Source organism: Fringilla coelebs (assembly GCF_963513975.1).
Source record: "Fringilla coelebs genome assembly, chromosome: 3".
NCBI lineage: Eukaryota > Metazoa > Chordata > Aves > Passeriformes > Fringillidae > Fringilla > Fringilla coelebs.
The window spans coordinates 44,580,285-44,592,475 of NC_140030.1; the positions used below are offsets into that span (position 1 = coordinate 44,580,285).

The 12,191-nt window shown below is 39.2% G+C and overlaps 1 protein-coding gene across 1 annotated transcript; it reads left to right on the plus strand.

Annotated features, from left to right (window-relative positions):
- Positions 1 to 52: 52 nt before the first annotated feature.
- QRSL1 (glutaminyl-tRNA amidotransferase subunit QRSL1) lies at positions 53 to 11,894 on the plus strand. Its single transcript, XM_084202136.1, has 11 exons — positions 53 to 189; positions 389 to 548; positions 1,715 to 1,813; positions 2,816 to 2,912; positions 4,614 to 4,790; positions 7,046 to 7,221; positions 7,326 to 7,438; positions 8,943 to 9,135; positions 9,509 to 9,626; positions 10,763 to 10,968; positions 11,440 to 11,894. Exons 1-11 carry the CDS (start codon positions 166 to 168, stop codon positions 11,649 to 11,651), a joined length of 1,575 nt encoding a protein of 524 aa, XP_084058262.1. The 5' UTR covers positions 53 to 165; the 3' UTR covers positions 11,652 to 11,894.
- The last annotated feature ends 297 nt before the right edge of the window (positions 11,895 to 12,191 follow it).

Sequence of the window (12,191 nt, forward strand, 5' to 3'; positions counted from 1 at the left end):
AGCCCGGCGGCCCCCGCAGCCAATGGGCGGCCGCCTTCTTGGCCGCCCTGCCAATGGTGCCGCGGGGTGTTGCGGCAAGATGGCGGCGCGCGGCCGCCACGCCGGGGAAAGGACGGGGGTCGGTCGGCGGGCGTGAGGAGGCGGCGGCGACGGGCAGGGAGAGCCATGCTGCGCGCCTCTCTCCGACAGGTGAGTGCTTGATGGATGCCGAGGAGGGGGGCGGGTTCGCAAGGTGACCGGGGTCCCCTCGCGTCCCCCTTTCCCGGGGCGGCCCGGGAGAGCGCTTCCCGTGCGCTCCTTCCCTCAGCGGGGATGGCGCTTTCTTCCCGTTCCGCCCCGGCGCGGCCTCTGTCACCCGGCTGCCCTGAACGGCGGGCTGCGCTCTCAGGTGTCGGCGGCGTTGAAGGAAGGACGAGTCGCTCCCACGGAGCTCTGCCAGCGATGCCTGGCCCTCATCAAAAGCACCAAGTTTCTGAATGCATACATCACCGTAGCGGAAGAGACCGCTTTGAAGCAGGCTGAAGAATCAGAGGAAAGATATAAAAGAGGTATGTTGGTTTGCAAATAATGTCAGTCCTTAAAAAGCGACTGAGGAGGAGCTGTCTGTGTTAGACGAAGCACCTTTGCTTTTTAAAGGCGGTGTCTTGGCTTGTTTGACTCTTGGGCGATGAGGCTCAACACTTGAGGTTTCCGTGGGTGCTCGGGGATGTACACTTGGCACTCAGGAGAGTATTTAGGTCAAAAAACAGAGGGAAAACCTGGACCAAACGAGGCACTGCAGGTTAAATAGGCTCTGTGCCTCTTGGACAGCATTACTACTTGGTTTCTACTGCTTCTTTCCCTCAGCAGTTCATTTGGAATATGTAGCCAACAGGTGCCATGAATAGGCAAATGCAGTGGTCATTCACAGGCCTCCAGACTGGGATAGGCAAACAGCTGGCACAAGCTATTGAGTTTTTAATTAAGAAAGCAAATTAAAATAATGCAGCTTTATTAATTGCAGTTAGTAATTGGAGAAGAGAACAGCATTCAGTCCTGTTACTTGCAGCATTTAGAAGATGGCCATCCTCATTTTCCTTTGTGTTTCAAGAAAGGCAGGAAAGGTAAATTTTCACCTAATAGAGTACATGTTTTCTTTCCTCGGTGACACTTGATGTCCTCTAACAGCTCCATAAAATTGTCAGCCAGGTTGTTTTGCTTCCTGATGTAGGCTGTTTTGGTTTTGGGTTGTTTTTTTGGTTTTTTTTTTTTTTTTTTATTATTTGTTGGTTCAGGTTTTTTTTGATGGTGATAATCAATGACTTGTGAAGGGTTTTCTCTGCTTCAGTAATTAATCTACTGTGTATGTCAGGTAGGCAGTGTTTATGGCTCCCCCCCTTAGTGGTGGGGTGGATTTAGTAGCACCTATGGCTGAAATAAGCACTGTGGTGGTGACACTGGAATGCACTCCTTTGGGATAGCCAGCCTGGATGAAAGCAGGTGGAGGGCTTAGACAGGAGGTCTGGTTTGGGCAGAGTGCTCAATGCTTGAACTGGAATGGAAGGTGGTTCTTGAAAATGAAACAGACAACCACCAAATGCCAAGTGGATAGCAATCTTGCTTTCAAAAGCCAACCAAAGGGACATTTAAAATAAACAGTAATCAATGAGAACATGATATATATAGAGCATATTTTGCTTTAATTTCTGTTGTTTTACAATCATTCCTAATGCAGGTCAGCCACTGGGCATTCTAGATGGAATTCCTATTGCTGTAAAAGACAACTTTAATACAGCTGGCATTGCGACAACATGTGCATCAAATATGCTAAAAGGTACAGTAAAGCTTTTAAAGTAAAATCAGATATTTTGCTCTTTGGAGGGTTTATGGACTGGAGTCTTCCAGAAATCCAAGTATTTTCAAAAAATGAGTGGGTATCATTTGAGGAAATACATTTATCCAGTTTAACTAGCCAAGTTCATCTGGTATTACAGATGGATCTTTTTCTTCCTCTAAGCACATTATCTCTTTATATTTGTATGCATTTAGCAGCATTTATAATAAAAACCTATATACTACACTAAAATGGTTCCAAAACTCGCATTTTCCTTCACATTGCTTTTAGGTCTAGAGGAGAGCAGTCAGTACTGTTCTGCCTAGTGAAATCCAAAGACAGTCCTATTTTGTTGTCGTTGTTCTGTTTAAAATTGGTGACTTAAATAGTTTTTTGATATGACTGGAAAAGTAGACATTAACAATCCCAACATACTATCATGTTCTATAATGTTTTTAAGGAACTTTTTTTAATTTCCTAAACTCATTGTTTTTATTAACAGTTAATGAACGTTTTCAAGGCATTACAGTGTTTTTATAGTAAAAATAAATATAGGAAACATTTCTTATATCTGTTTTATTCTGCAGAAAGTAAAACTTTATATTAATCCTTGTGGAAGATAGCAGAAGGAAATTAGCAGACCTCTGATTTTATTGTGGTTTTATTTAATAGCAGAAGAAACAAAATATGACTTCACTGTTGTATAAGTTGTTGTATTACCTGAGATGCTTTTCCTTAAACCACATTCTCAGACCTGTTGTGATTGATTGCAAAGAGTATTAGGAGTGATGTCCTTATTCCTGAAGAAAGTGGGAGTGAAGAAGCCCCTGTTATCATTCATGAAGTGAATTGGTTACTACTTGAGGTCTCGCGTCACTGTCGTAGTTGTTATCTTTATGTAAGGTCTGAGTGGTAATGACAGCGTCAAAATGTTCAGAGTAGCTACTTGTGAAAATAACTTGTATCTCACCAGTTGCTCCTAATTGTTCTGATTGTTTTCAGGTTATATTTCTCCTTACAATGCTACAGTAGTTCAGAAGTTACTGGATCAGGGAGCTGTGCTTTTAGGTAAAACAAACCTAGATGAATTTGCAATGGGGTGAGTGATGTTTATTATTTTTAATGTGCTGATTTTACATAAAATAGCATGCATACCATCTGTTCCAATCTAACTGCAATCCTTACCTCTTGTTTCTGTGAGGCAAGACAACAATGAATACTTACTGGTAGTGTACACAGAGCTGCATGAACTTCTCCCTGAGCGTTTGTAGTGTTGTGTAAATGGTACAGTCACTGAGTTTTGTGAACATAGTGTTCAAATGTGCTTGAGAGGCAGGAAGCAGTCCAGCTTTTGCAGAAGGCCGAGGACAAGTGGCCTTCTTGTAGATTCAGTAGAGTGTTAATAGAATTGGTTACAACACAGTAAATTGCTGCCTTTTCCTCTCTCCTTACTGATGGCTTTTTGTCCTTAGGTAATTGTTATCGTGCCCCCAGTGGCAGCCAGTGCCTCTGCCCTCTGGCCACTGGGGTGATTTATATGGGTTCTCCCTGACTTGCTGCACACAGGCTAATCGAGAGCAAGGCTTTTAAGTTGCCTAAGCTAATGGTGGTGACTTTTTGTCAGGAGCACATTGAAAAATGCTCCTACTAATTGAATCTTCTGCAAATCGGTGAAGGCAGCCAAGCTGTAGCAGAGAATGGCATCAGGCAGTTAGGGATGGGAATTACTGCTAGGTTTGGAGAGGAATCTCTGGGACTTTTACTTACCTGTGAAAAACAGTATAAGTGCTGTATTTTGGTTTTATTATACTTAAGCCAAAGTCCAAAGTTTGATTGGAAATTCATGTGGATGGAGTGGAAATACTTGGACAATATTGCTTTGATTAAAGTAATTTTTATGTAAAAAAAGCTCTTCCTCAGAGGAAGAGCAGGCAAAAACCTTGGGAAAAACCTGATAATGCAGTATTACAACTGGTCTAAGTTCGTTAAAGCACATGATTCTCCTAAAGAGCTTATCCCAATACTAGTTTCTCATTCTGGTCTGTGTGTTTGCATGATCTCTTGATCAGGGGGCAGGTCCAGCTCTAAAGTTGTGATGTCTGAATCAGGATTGCTTTCAACTGCTGTCAGCTGCCTGTTCTGGCTGATGATATAGCTGGTAACACTGGCACCTTGCAGTCAGGGGGAGCTTGGGGTAAAGGGCCTGAGGAAGGAGGAAAGTATGCCCTGCCCCTGCTTCTGGTGTCAGCTCACACCTAGGTGACACAAGCTGACTGAAACCAGTTTCTGAGAAGCCAGTCTGGCATTCTGAACCAGTGAACAGTGGCCTCTGCAGAGGGCTACAGGGTGAATAATAGTGTGGCATTTCAGAGAAATGCATGTTCCTGGTATTGTGGAACTTTTTCTCCACCTCTAGCAACATGTTTTTCCTCACAACAGTGATCTTGCGTCAAATGCAGGGCTGGAAAAACAGAATACCTTAGTTTTGAAAGAGATGTGCTCCTGTACTTTTACTCAGCTTAAATCAGTTTTGTGTCTTTGTGACTCTGTTCGTTTCAATGGCATTAGCAGAAGTTAGAAAGAAGTACTAGTTCAGGTTCTGTGTCAGAAACTGATGAACAGCTATGAATTTTGTATGTAATGTTGTAGAAGTTGACTGCTTAAGGATTTACGTACACCAGTCTTGTGTTGAAATTGAATTTGCAAGGATGATGAGGAATTGGATGTAAAAATTAAATTGAGGAATACAAGTGTGTCATTTGTCATTGCTGTCTGTATTTGTCCTGTCTGACTATCTTAGTTCTGGGAGTACGGATGGAGTATTTGGACCAGTCAGGAATCCCTGGAGTTATTCAAAACAGTACAAGGAAAAGTCTGTCCCAAAATCCCATTCTGAAGACGAAGAGTCTAACTGGGTAATAACAGGAGGAAGCTCAGGAGGCAGTGCGGCTGCTGTGTCGTCTTTCACATGTTTTGCGTAAGAGGCTTTTAAAATTGTCTTTTCCTAAATGTCTCAAATTATGTTGGAATATTTTAATTTTATAATTTTCTCATAAGCTAGTAAGAAATAGGACGGTTATTGGCACTGGCATGCAAAAATTTATTTCAGCATCCCTAGGTTACTCGTGGCATATCATGAAGCCAGAATTAATCCATGCAGGCAAATTTAGATTTACTCATTTCAGGCGTTATTCAGTGGTATGACCACTTTGCACTGTGTAAAATAAAATTTTGGTGGCAGTAAAGGAGTGACAGTTTTATTCTTATTCCCACATAATCTCTTTAAAAGTCTTACAGGGTTTGTGACTCATCCTCTTCCTCACTAATTGCATTACACAAATGCACACTGAAAATGTAATTCAGCAAATTAAGAGATCCCTTAATTTGTAACAGTATAATAATCTTTCCTCTGCTCCTTTGTTTTTATAGCATAGTTATGTAAAAGTACATGAGATTTGGGACCGAAAAACTTTCAAATCTCTTATTTAATAAAAGAGTACAGAGTACTTACTACATAGATACTTACAGACTTCCTGTTTTTAACTTAGAAAACAGTTTTAGTGTTGGGGTGGTTTTTTAGGTAAGTGTGTGTTTATGGTTGTTTGGAGTTTTTTTCCTAAAGATATATAAATAAACTGGACTTTTTTCAAAATAGTAATTACTAGCTGCATGGAATATCAACACACTGTTTAGCAAGTCAGTTGTTTATACTATCTTCTCCATCTGACTTTTCAAACTGATCACAAACCTTTACATCTTGCATTTAATGCAATTTTTAGAGCTACATGTTGGAACATGTTTTATAGAAGATGATTTCAATTCTGCTCTTAATTGGAAGATGTTTAAAAATCCTCTTTATTTACTTTATCCTTGTTTGCCCACAGACTACATTACAAGCATCTATTTTGTTGTCAAAATATTCTTGCTAATGTTGATTACAACTCTTTAAATTACTTTTTTAAGTTATATATCTCTTCATACCCTTGCCCTTTACTGAGATGTAACCTACTCAAGATTTTAATACTGTTGAAATTGAACTCAGTGCAGCCATTCCCAAGGACTGCTGGTTCTCATCCTGAGCCAGAATGGGCTGATCCTGAGAGGATCTGGCACCTTTTCTTATGTTGCTGGGCTCCCGTTTTGCACTGCTCAGCACATTGTCAGATCAGGGAGATTTTTTGTCCAGCTATTTTATTGCATATAACCTATTGTATATGCATCCTATTAGTGTCTTTCAAGCACCAGGAATGCTGCCAGTCTTTACATTTTCAGTTTGAGATTTGGATGTCCAAAAATGCTATAAAATTGAGGACATTTTACATCAACACAAAGGCTTTGGAAAAAGTTCCACCTCAGGAAAGTCAGTTGAATTGGTTCAGCCATCTCATAAGCAAATGGCTATGGGAAAAGTCATATACTCACTTCAATAAATATTATACCTATTTCTGGAGTTTAAATTGGTTTTGGCAAAGATTTGAATGAAAACTGCTTTATTTTTTAACGCTGCTGGAGTTAAATTTATTAAAAACGAGAGAACATCATGTTTCATTTCAATACAATTTTTGAAATAAAAATTTCAGTTTAGAAAGAACAAGGTTTCACTTGTGGATAAAAAAGAGGAATTCAACATAACAATAATAGTAGTAGTAATAATAATAATAATAATAAACTGTGTTTTAATTGTTCCTAAGCTACTGTAAACTGGGAGTTCTGATCAATCTTTGTAAATTTGGAAACAGGAAAAACATCTTTCCAAAGTACGCCCTCTTGTTAGGGGCAAGAAGCGTTGTTCTTCATTTTTATCCTGGAAAATGCTGATTCATGGTGCATTGGCTACCCAATAAATAAGATATCAGTGTTGAAATTTGTTCCCTAAATCACATGAGATGTATCAGTTGGAGTCCACAGTATTGGAACAGACCACAGTATTGGAACAGGAAAGGCAGAAGATATTTGGGGCCATTTTCAGATAGTCTGATTTCTACCTATCTGCCTCTACTTTGTGGAGGGAACTGGACTCTCCTAATGGCAAATTCAGAGACCCTAAGAAAAATCAGAGAACATTGGAAAAATAGACATAGAGAGCAGATTGGAATTTAGGCTTTGTGATTATGACTTCTGATCTGGAAGAATTTACAGACTTTTAAATCCATGCATCTCAAAGCCACACATTCTTATGATTTGGAAATGTTCTGAGCTATCTTACTAATGATGATCCTTTTGAAACCATAGAGCCTTAGGGTCAGACACAGGAGGATCTACCCGAAACCCTGCTGCTCACTGTGGTGTTGTAGGTTTAAAGCCAACATATGGACTGATCTCTCGCCATGGTCTCATTCCTCTAGTGAACTCCATGGATGTGCCAGGAATCCTAACCAGATGTGTGGATGATGCAGCAGTTTTGTTAGGTATTACTCTGTCATACATCTTTCTTTACAACATTTCCTCAAAACAGACTGAATCCTGACTAACTAACATTTTCCTGGTCTTTGCATTTTGTGTCTTATTTTAGGTTCACTTGCTGGACATGATCCTAAGGACTCTACCACAATTCAGGATGACTTTAAGCCGTTTGAACTACCTAATTTGACTGATGTCAGCAAGCTTTCAATTGGAATTCCAAAGGTAACATTTAAATCCTGTTAACAATTATGGACAGGAAGAACAAATAAAAGACACATTAAAAAATACTTGTGTCTTGCCTACCACCTCCCACTCTCCCATGATTTGAAACAGTGAAGACAGTAAAAGCAGCTCCTGGAAAAGAACAGTATGTGTTTGCTCTGTTGCCTGTCCAGGCAATTTGGAGTAAGCATACACTAATGCATCACCTACAACATGTTGTCATTGTAGTGGGAAGCACTGTCAGGAACTTAGGAGAAATGGGGAACTTCAGTTCTTGGTTCTCTCTGTTGCTCTTTCCTTAGTCTACTCTGTAACCTCCAACAAGTTGCTCTTGGTGCCTTCCCACACAGTGAGCTTGGTACTGGTTTGTGCAGAGCTTTGGGATCCATGCCTAAATGCCACTCTGTTAATATAGAGCAGAATTTTTAAAGGCAATTGAATAGCACAAGGAGCTGTGATTTGCAGAGTCCTAATAAGAACTGAAAGACATCTGTAATTTGGCATCTGATGTATGCAATTAAATCATGTTTGTTTGAAATTTAGGAACAAAGTTTGGGACTTCAGCCTATTTTTAATTTAATAATGGCTCTGCCTTCAAAGATACAATGTAAATAACGTTTATTAATTGTATTCTCAGTACTGGAACCTAAGCTAGAACAGGCATACCAAAAGTTTTCATTTGGTAAGCAGAGATGTCCACTGACCAATTATTCACAATCTGTGAAATGGAAAAATTACGTGCCTAGAAAATTGATCAGCTGCATACTGATTAAATCTTGATAAATTGTGATGTTGGTTAATTTTTCCTGTCCTTTGGACAGTTTTTTCTACTGCTACAGGTTATTTTAAACAGATAGATGCATACATTAAACATGGGGCATAGCTACTCAGAAATCAGACAGTATTATGATCCTGGTATTATGGGTTAGAACTAAAGCAAGTACTTTCAAAGATAGGGAATTTTAATAGAAAATGTATAATTTGTCTGTGTAATAGGAAAGTAGCTAATCTAAGTCTTCTCCCAACTCCTTGATTGTAGTTCTTCTTTGGTGGGTGGTTTTATTTGTTTCACCAAGGTGTGCCAGTTGCCACTGATAACACTGTTAGTGTTAACAGGGGCTAACAGCTCTAGTTTTAGGACTTAGACATGAAGAATTTGTACCTGTGACTGCACAGCAGTACAGTATAGTCTTGATATATAAATAAGGGAATAACTGGGCAATTACTCTTTCAGAAGAAACTGCTGAAATTCCATGATCTGTGATACATACGTTGATCCTGCTGAGATGAACATAATACTCTTAAGAAGATTCAGTCCTGTTAATTTAATATCCCTTTATTGTATAGGATTTAGTAGATGCAAAAAGCTTTTATTGGTACTTTAAATCATATAGCGGTGAGATAATGGTTTTAATGTATTTTTAGCAAGGAGTATTTGTGTTTTGGTTGCTATTAGAAGTAAACCAGTGTGTAAAATAACTCCTGTTCTTGTTTTTCCTCTAAGGAATATCATGCACCAGGGTTGTCTAGTGAAATTCTGGCTCTCTGGTCAAAGGCTGCTGACCTGTTTAAGAAGGCAGGTGCTAAAGTGGTTGAAGTGAGCTTGCCACACACTCGTTACTCAATTGTCTGCTATCATGTGCTGTGCACAGCAGAAGTGGCATCAAATATGGCCAGGTTTGATGGACTGGAATATGGTAAGGCCTTTGAAAAAACTTTTTTCTTGGACAGTAGGAACATTGCTGGATGCCATGTAAAAGTGTTAGTTTTCGTGGATTTTCTTTTCATGGTTGGATGCTTGATACTATTTCTCCAAGATAGAATATAGTAAAAAACCTTGTGCAGATAAAAATGTGTAAATAAATACATAATATATTTCACTACTGGGCATGTCAGTGTCTGGGCTCAAAATCTAGTTTAGTATTTCCATAATAAAACAAGAATGTGTTTTGTTGTTTTTCCAGAGTAGTAGCATGTCAGGCTGCAACAAACAGTGACCTATTGTACTACTGTGACATTGTTAAATCATAAGGATTACAAGAAGTATTAATACCCAAAATGCCTTTTCAGGACATCGTTCTGACATGAAGGATTCCACTGAAAGTATGTATGCTGCAACACGGCGAGAAGGCTTCAATGATGTCGTAAGAGGAAGGATTCTGTCAGGAAACTACTTCTTGTTGAAACAGTAAGCAGAACTTCTTGAAATTCACCTTTTCCAGGTTAATGAATTTCTGAGCAAATGGTGATTAATTGTTCATTATAGCATGAGAAAGAAATTGCTCTTATAGTAGTAGCTGTTTGTATTTTTATTATTGCTTTAGCTCTGTAATGCTTAGTGAACTGTTAATGATGAACAAAAATGTTTTCCCTGAACTAACCAGTGAGCGTCCTAAATTAAAGAAGTAGAACAATGTAGTGATATTTTTTTTCCCTACCAGAGCATTATTGGCATCCATTAGCTAAATTAGGCAGAAATCTACCCTGTGGTATGACATTGAAATCATACTGAAGTCTTTACTGTCTTAGTGTTAGAAGTTCTGTAGCTGTTAATCTCATTAAAACTGCATAGAAAAACTGCTGGTACATTGTAGCAAGATCTTCTAGAGAAAGCCAGAGACATAGCAATTAAATTAACTGTAGCTCTCTGTCTCAGTGTACAGGGAAAGAGAAGCGTTGGCAGAAGTATTGAACTGAAGTCCTTACAGAAGTCAGGGTTTTACCCAGCTCACGTAGAAAAGCTAGTCCACGGATCAATTTTACATTTTTAGTTTTCAATCTTTATCCAGCAGTCCTAATTTGTGTTAGTAAATGTGCTGTTTCTCTTTGTCTGAATTTGTTCAGATACTAACAAAAATATTAGGCGTGTAATTAGTCTCTGTAGTGCACTTGCTTTGAAAGAGCTCTGTCAGCATGAGTATTCATCAGATGTGACTTCTGATTGCTCTCAGAGACAGGAATGTTGTCAGTCAGTCTGTAATAACCAGCTTTTATGGAATGCTGGTATTCCTGCCAAGTGTGCTCCCTCTGCTTACAACTGTCCAGATCAGCTTTCCTAAGGCTGCTTTAAAATTCACGTAGTTAACTCTTCTGTGAAGGAATACACAATTAGCTTCCACCGAGATGGAACAGGAGAGTTGTGTTCCTGTTCCACAGTAAATTACTCTTGAAGAGCAGGGTGCAGGTTCAGAAAGCATTCTTAGAATAAGTAGTAGAGAAAACCCATCTGTGTCTCCTGCAAATGTTGCCTTTTGCAGCTTATTTTTATCTTTCTTTTCAAAGTTTTAAAATGTGTTTTTCCCTATTGTCCTTATTCCTTTCTAGGAACTATGAGAAGTACTTTGTCAAGGCGCAGAAAGTGAGACGTCTCATTGCCAATGACTTTGTGAAGGTTTTCAGGAGCGGTGTTGATATTTTACTCACTCCCACCACTCTGAGTGATGCAGCACCTTACACAGAATTCATCCAAGAAGACAATAGGACCCGCAGTGCTCAAGATGACATCCTGACACAGGCTGCAAACATGGCAGGTGAGTAGGGACAGGAACTCAACTATGTTCTTCCCTGCCTCATACTTTTGAAAATCCAGTCCCTTTAGGTATTTAACCTTCTCTTTAGAATCATGATATTTCCCCCCCATGTCCTAAGTCTTACAGTGGTAACTGGGTCTGAGGACAGTTTTATTAAATGCTTGAAAATGTAAGACCAGATTTTAAAGTAGGGTACCTTGGAGCTGAGTGTGGGCTGCAGGTAAGATGAATCTGTTCCAGAGACAGAAATCTCTTCCTAAGGAGAGCTTATAATCTTTTTCAGAGGGTGCTGATCTCTTAAATCTCTCTAATTAATTTCTTGTGATCATCTAGCATTCACTTCATTGAATCAAATTATTTTAGCTAGTCTTTTTTCTCTTAACTTTTTTTTTCTGCTTCTCTTAAAATTGATACAAAAATTACTCTAAGGTTTATAATAAGTCTTTGCAAGTGTATTTTTTTTTCTTCCAGGACTGCCAGCCATAAATGTTCCTGCAGCTCTTTCAGAGAGAGGCTTGCCAGTTGGGCTTCAATTCATTGGACGTTCATTCCAGGAGAAGCAGCTTCTCACTGTAGCCAAATGGTTTGAAAAACAAGTACAATTCCCAGTGATTCAACTAGAAGAAGTAAAGAGGCATGACAGTGATGTCTTTCAGCATCAGAAATCTGCTTCTTTTTCATAGCCTGGGACTTGCTAGTCAGCTAGAGCAAGAAAGCTGTGGGGATGGTCAAGAAACTAATTTCTGCAGTTAATTGTCTTTTGCAAAAGTTATAATCTGTTCTAAGAAGACGTTATGCAGTAATGCACAATGGAATCACGACAGCTTGTTACAGTGTAATTAAGGCAAAGTGAATCATTAAGTAAACATTACCACATTATTAAGCAGCATTTCTTACTGATATTAAAAATACCAAGTTAAAATTGTGTATGTTATGCCTGTGAAGCTGATTTTTTAATCCCTGGAGGGTGTATAAGGTATCTGACCAATTAAAGACCTAGCCTGAACTGTTGTGTGAAAACTTCATAGTTGCCAGAGGGCTTGGTTTCCTTCTGGAGTGTAGACTTTTGTAATGGCTGCAACCAGACAAGCTCTGTTGGAACAAAGGCAGCAAGGATCTGTTTATCAAGAGTTAAATACAAAGGGAAACAAGGGAATAATTTAGAACCATAGAATCCTTTAGATTAGAAAAGACTTTTAAGATCATCAAGTCCAACCCAGCAC

What these genes read in the sequence shown, in the direction of transcription:
- QRSL1 (XM_084202136.1), top strand. Translation starts at nt 166, where the DNA reads ATGCTGCGCGCCTCTCTCCGACAG. An exon ending in TGCATCAAATATGCTAAAAG is followed by an intron (nt 1,814 to 2,815) that starts GTACAGTAAAGC and finishes GATTGTTTTCAG; the next exon opens with GTTATATTTCTCCTTACAAT. An exon ending in CTAGATGAATTTGCAATGGG is followed by an intron (nt 2,913 to 4,613) that starts GTGAGTGATGTT and finishes TGACTATCTTAG; the next exon opens with TTCTGGGAGTACGGATGGAG.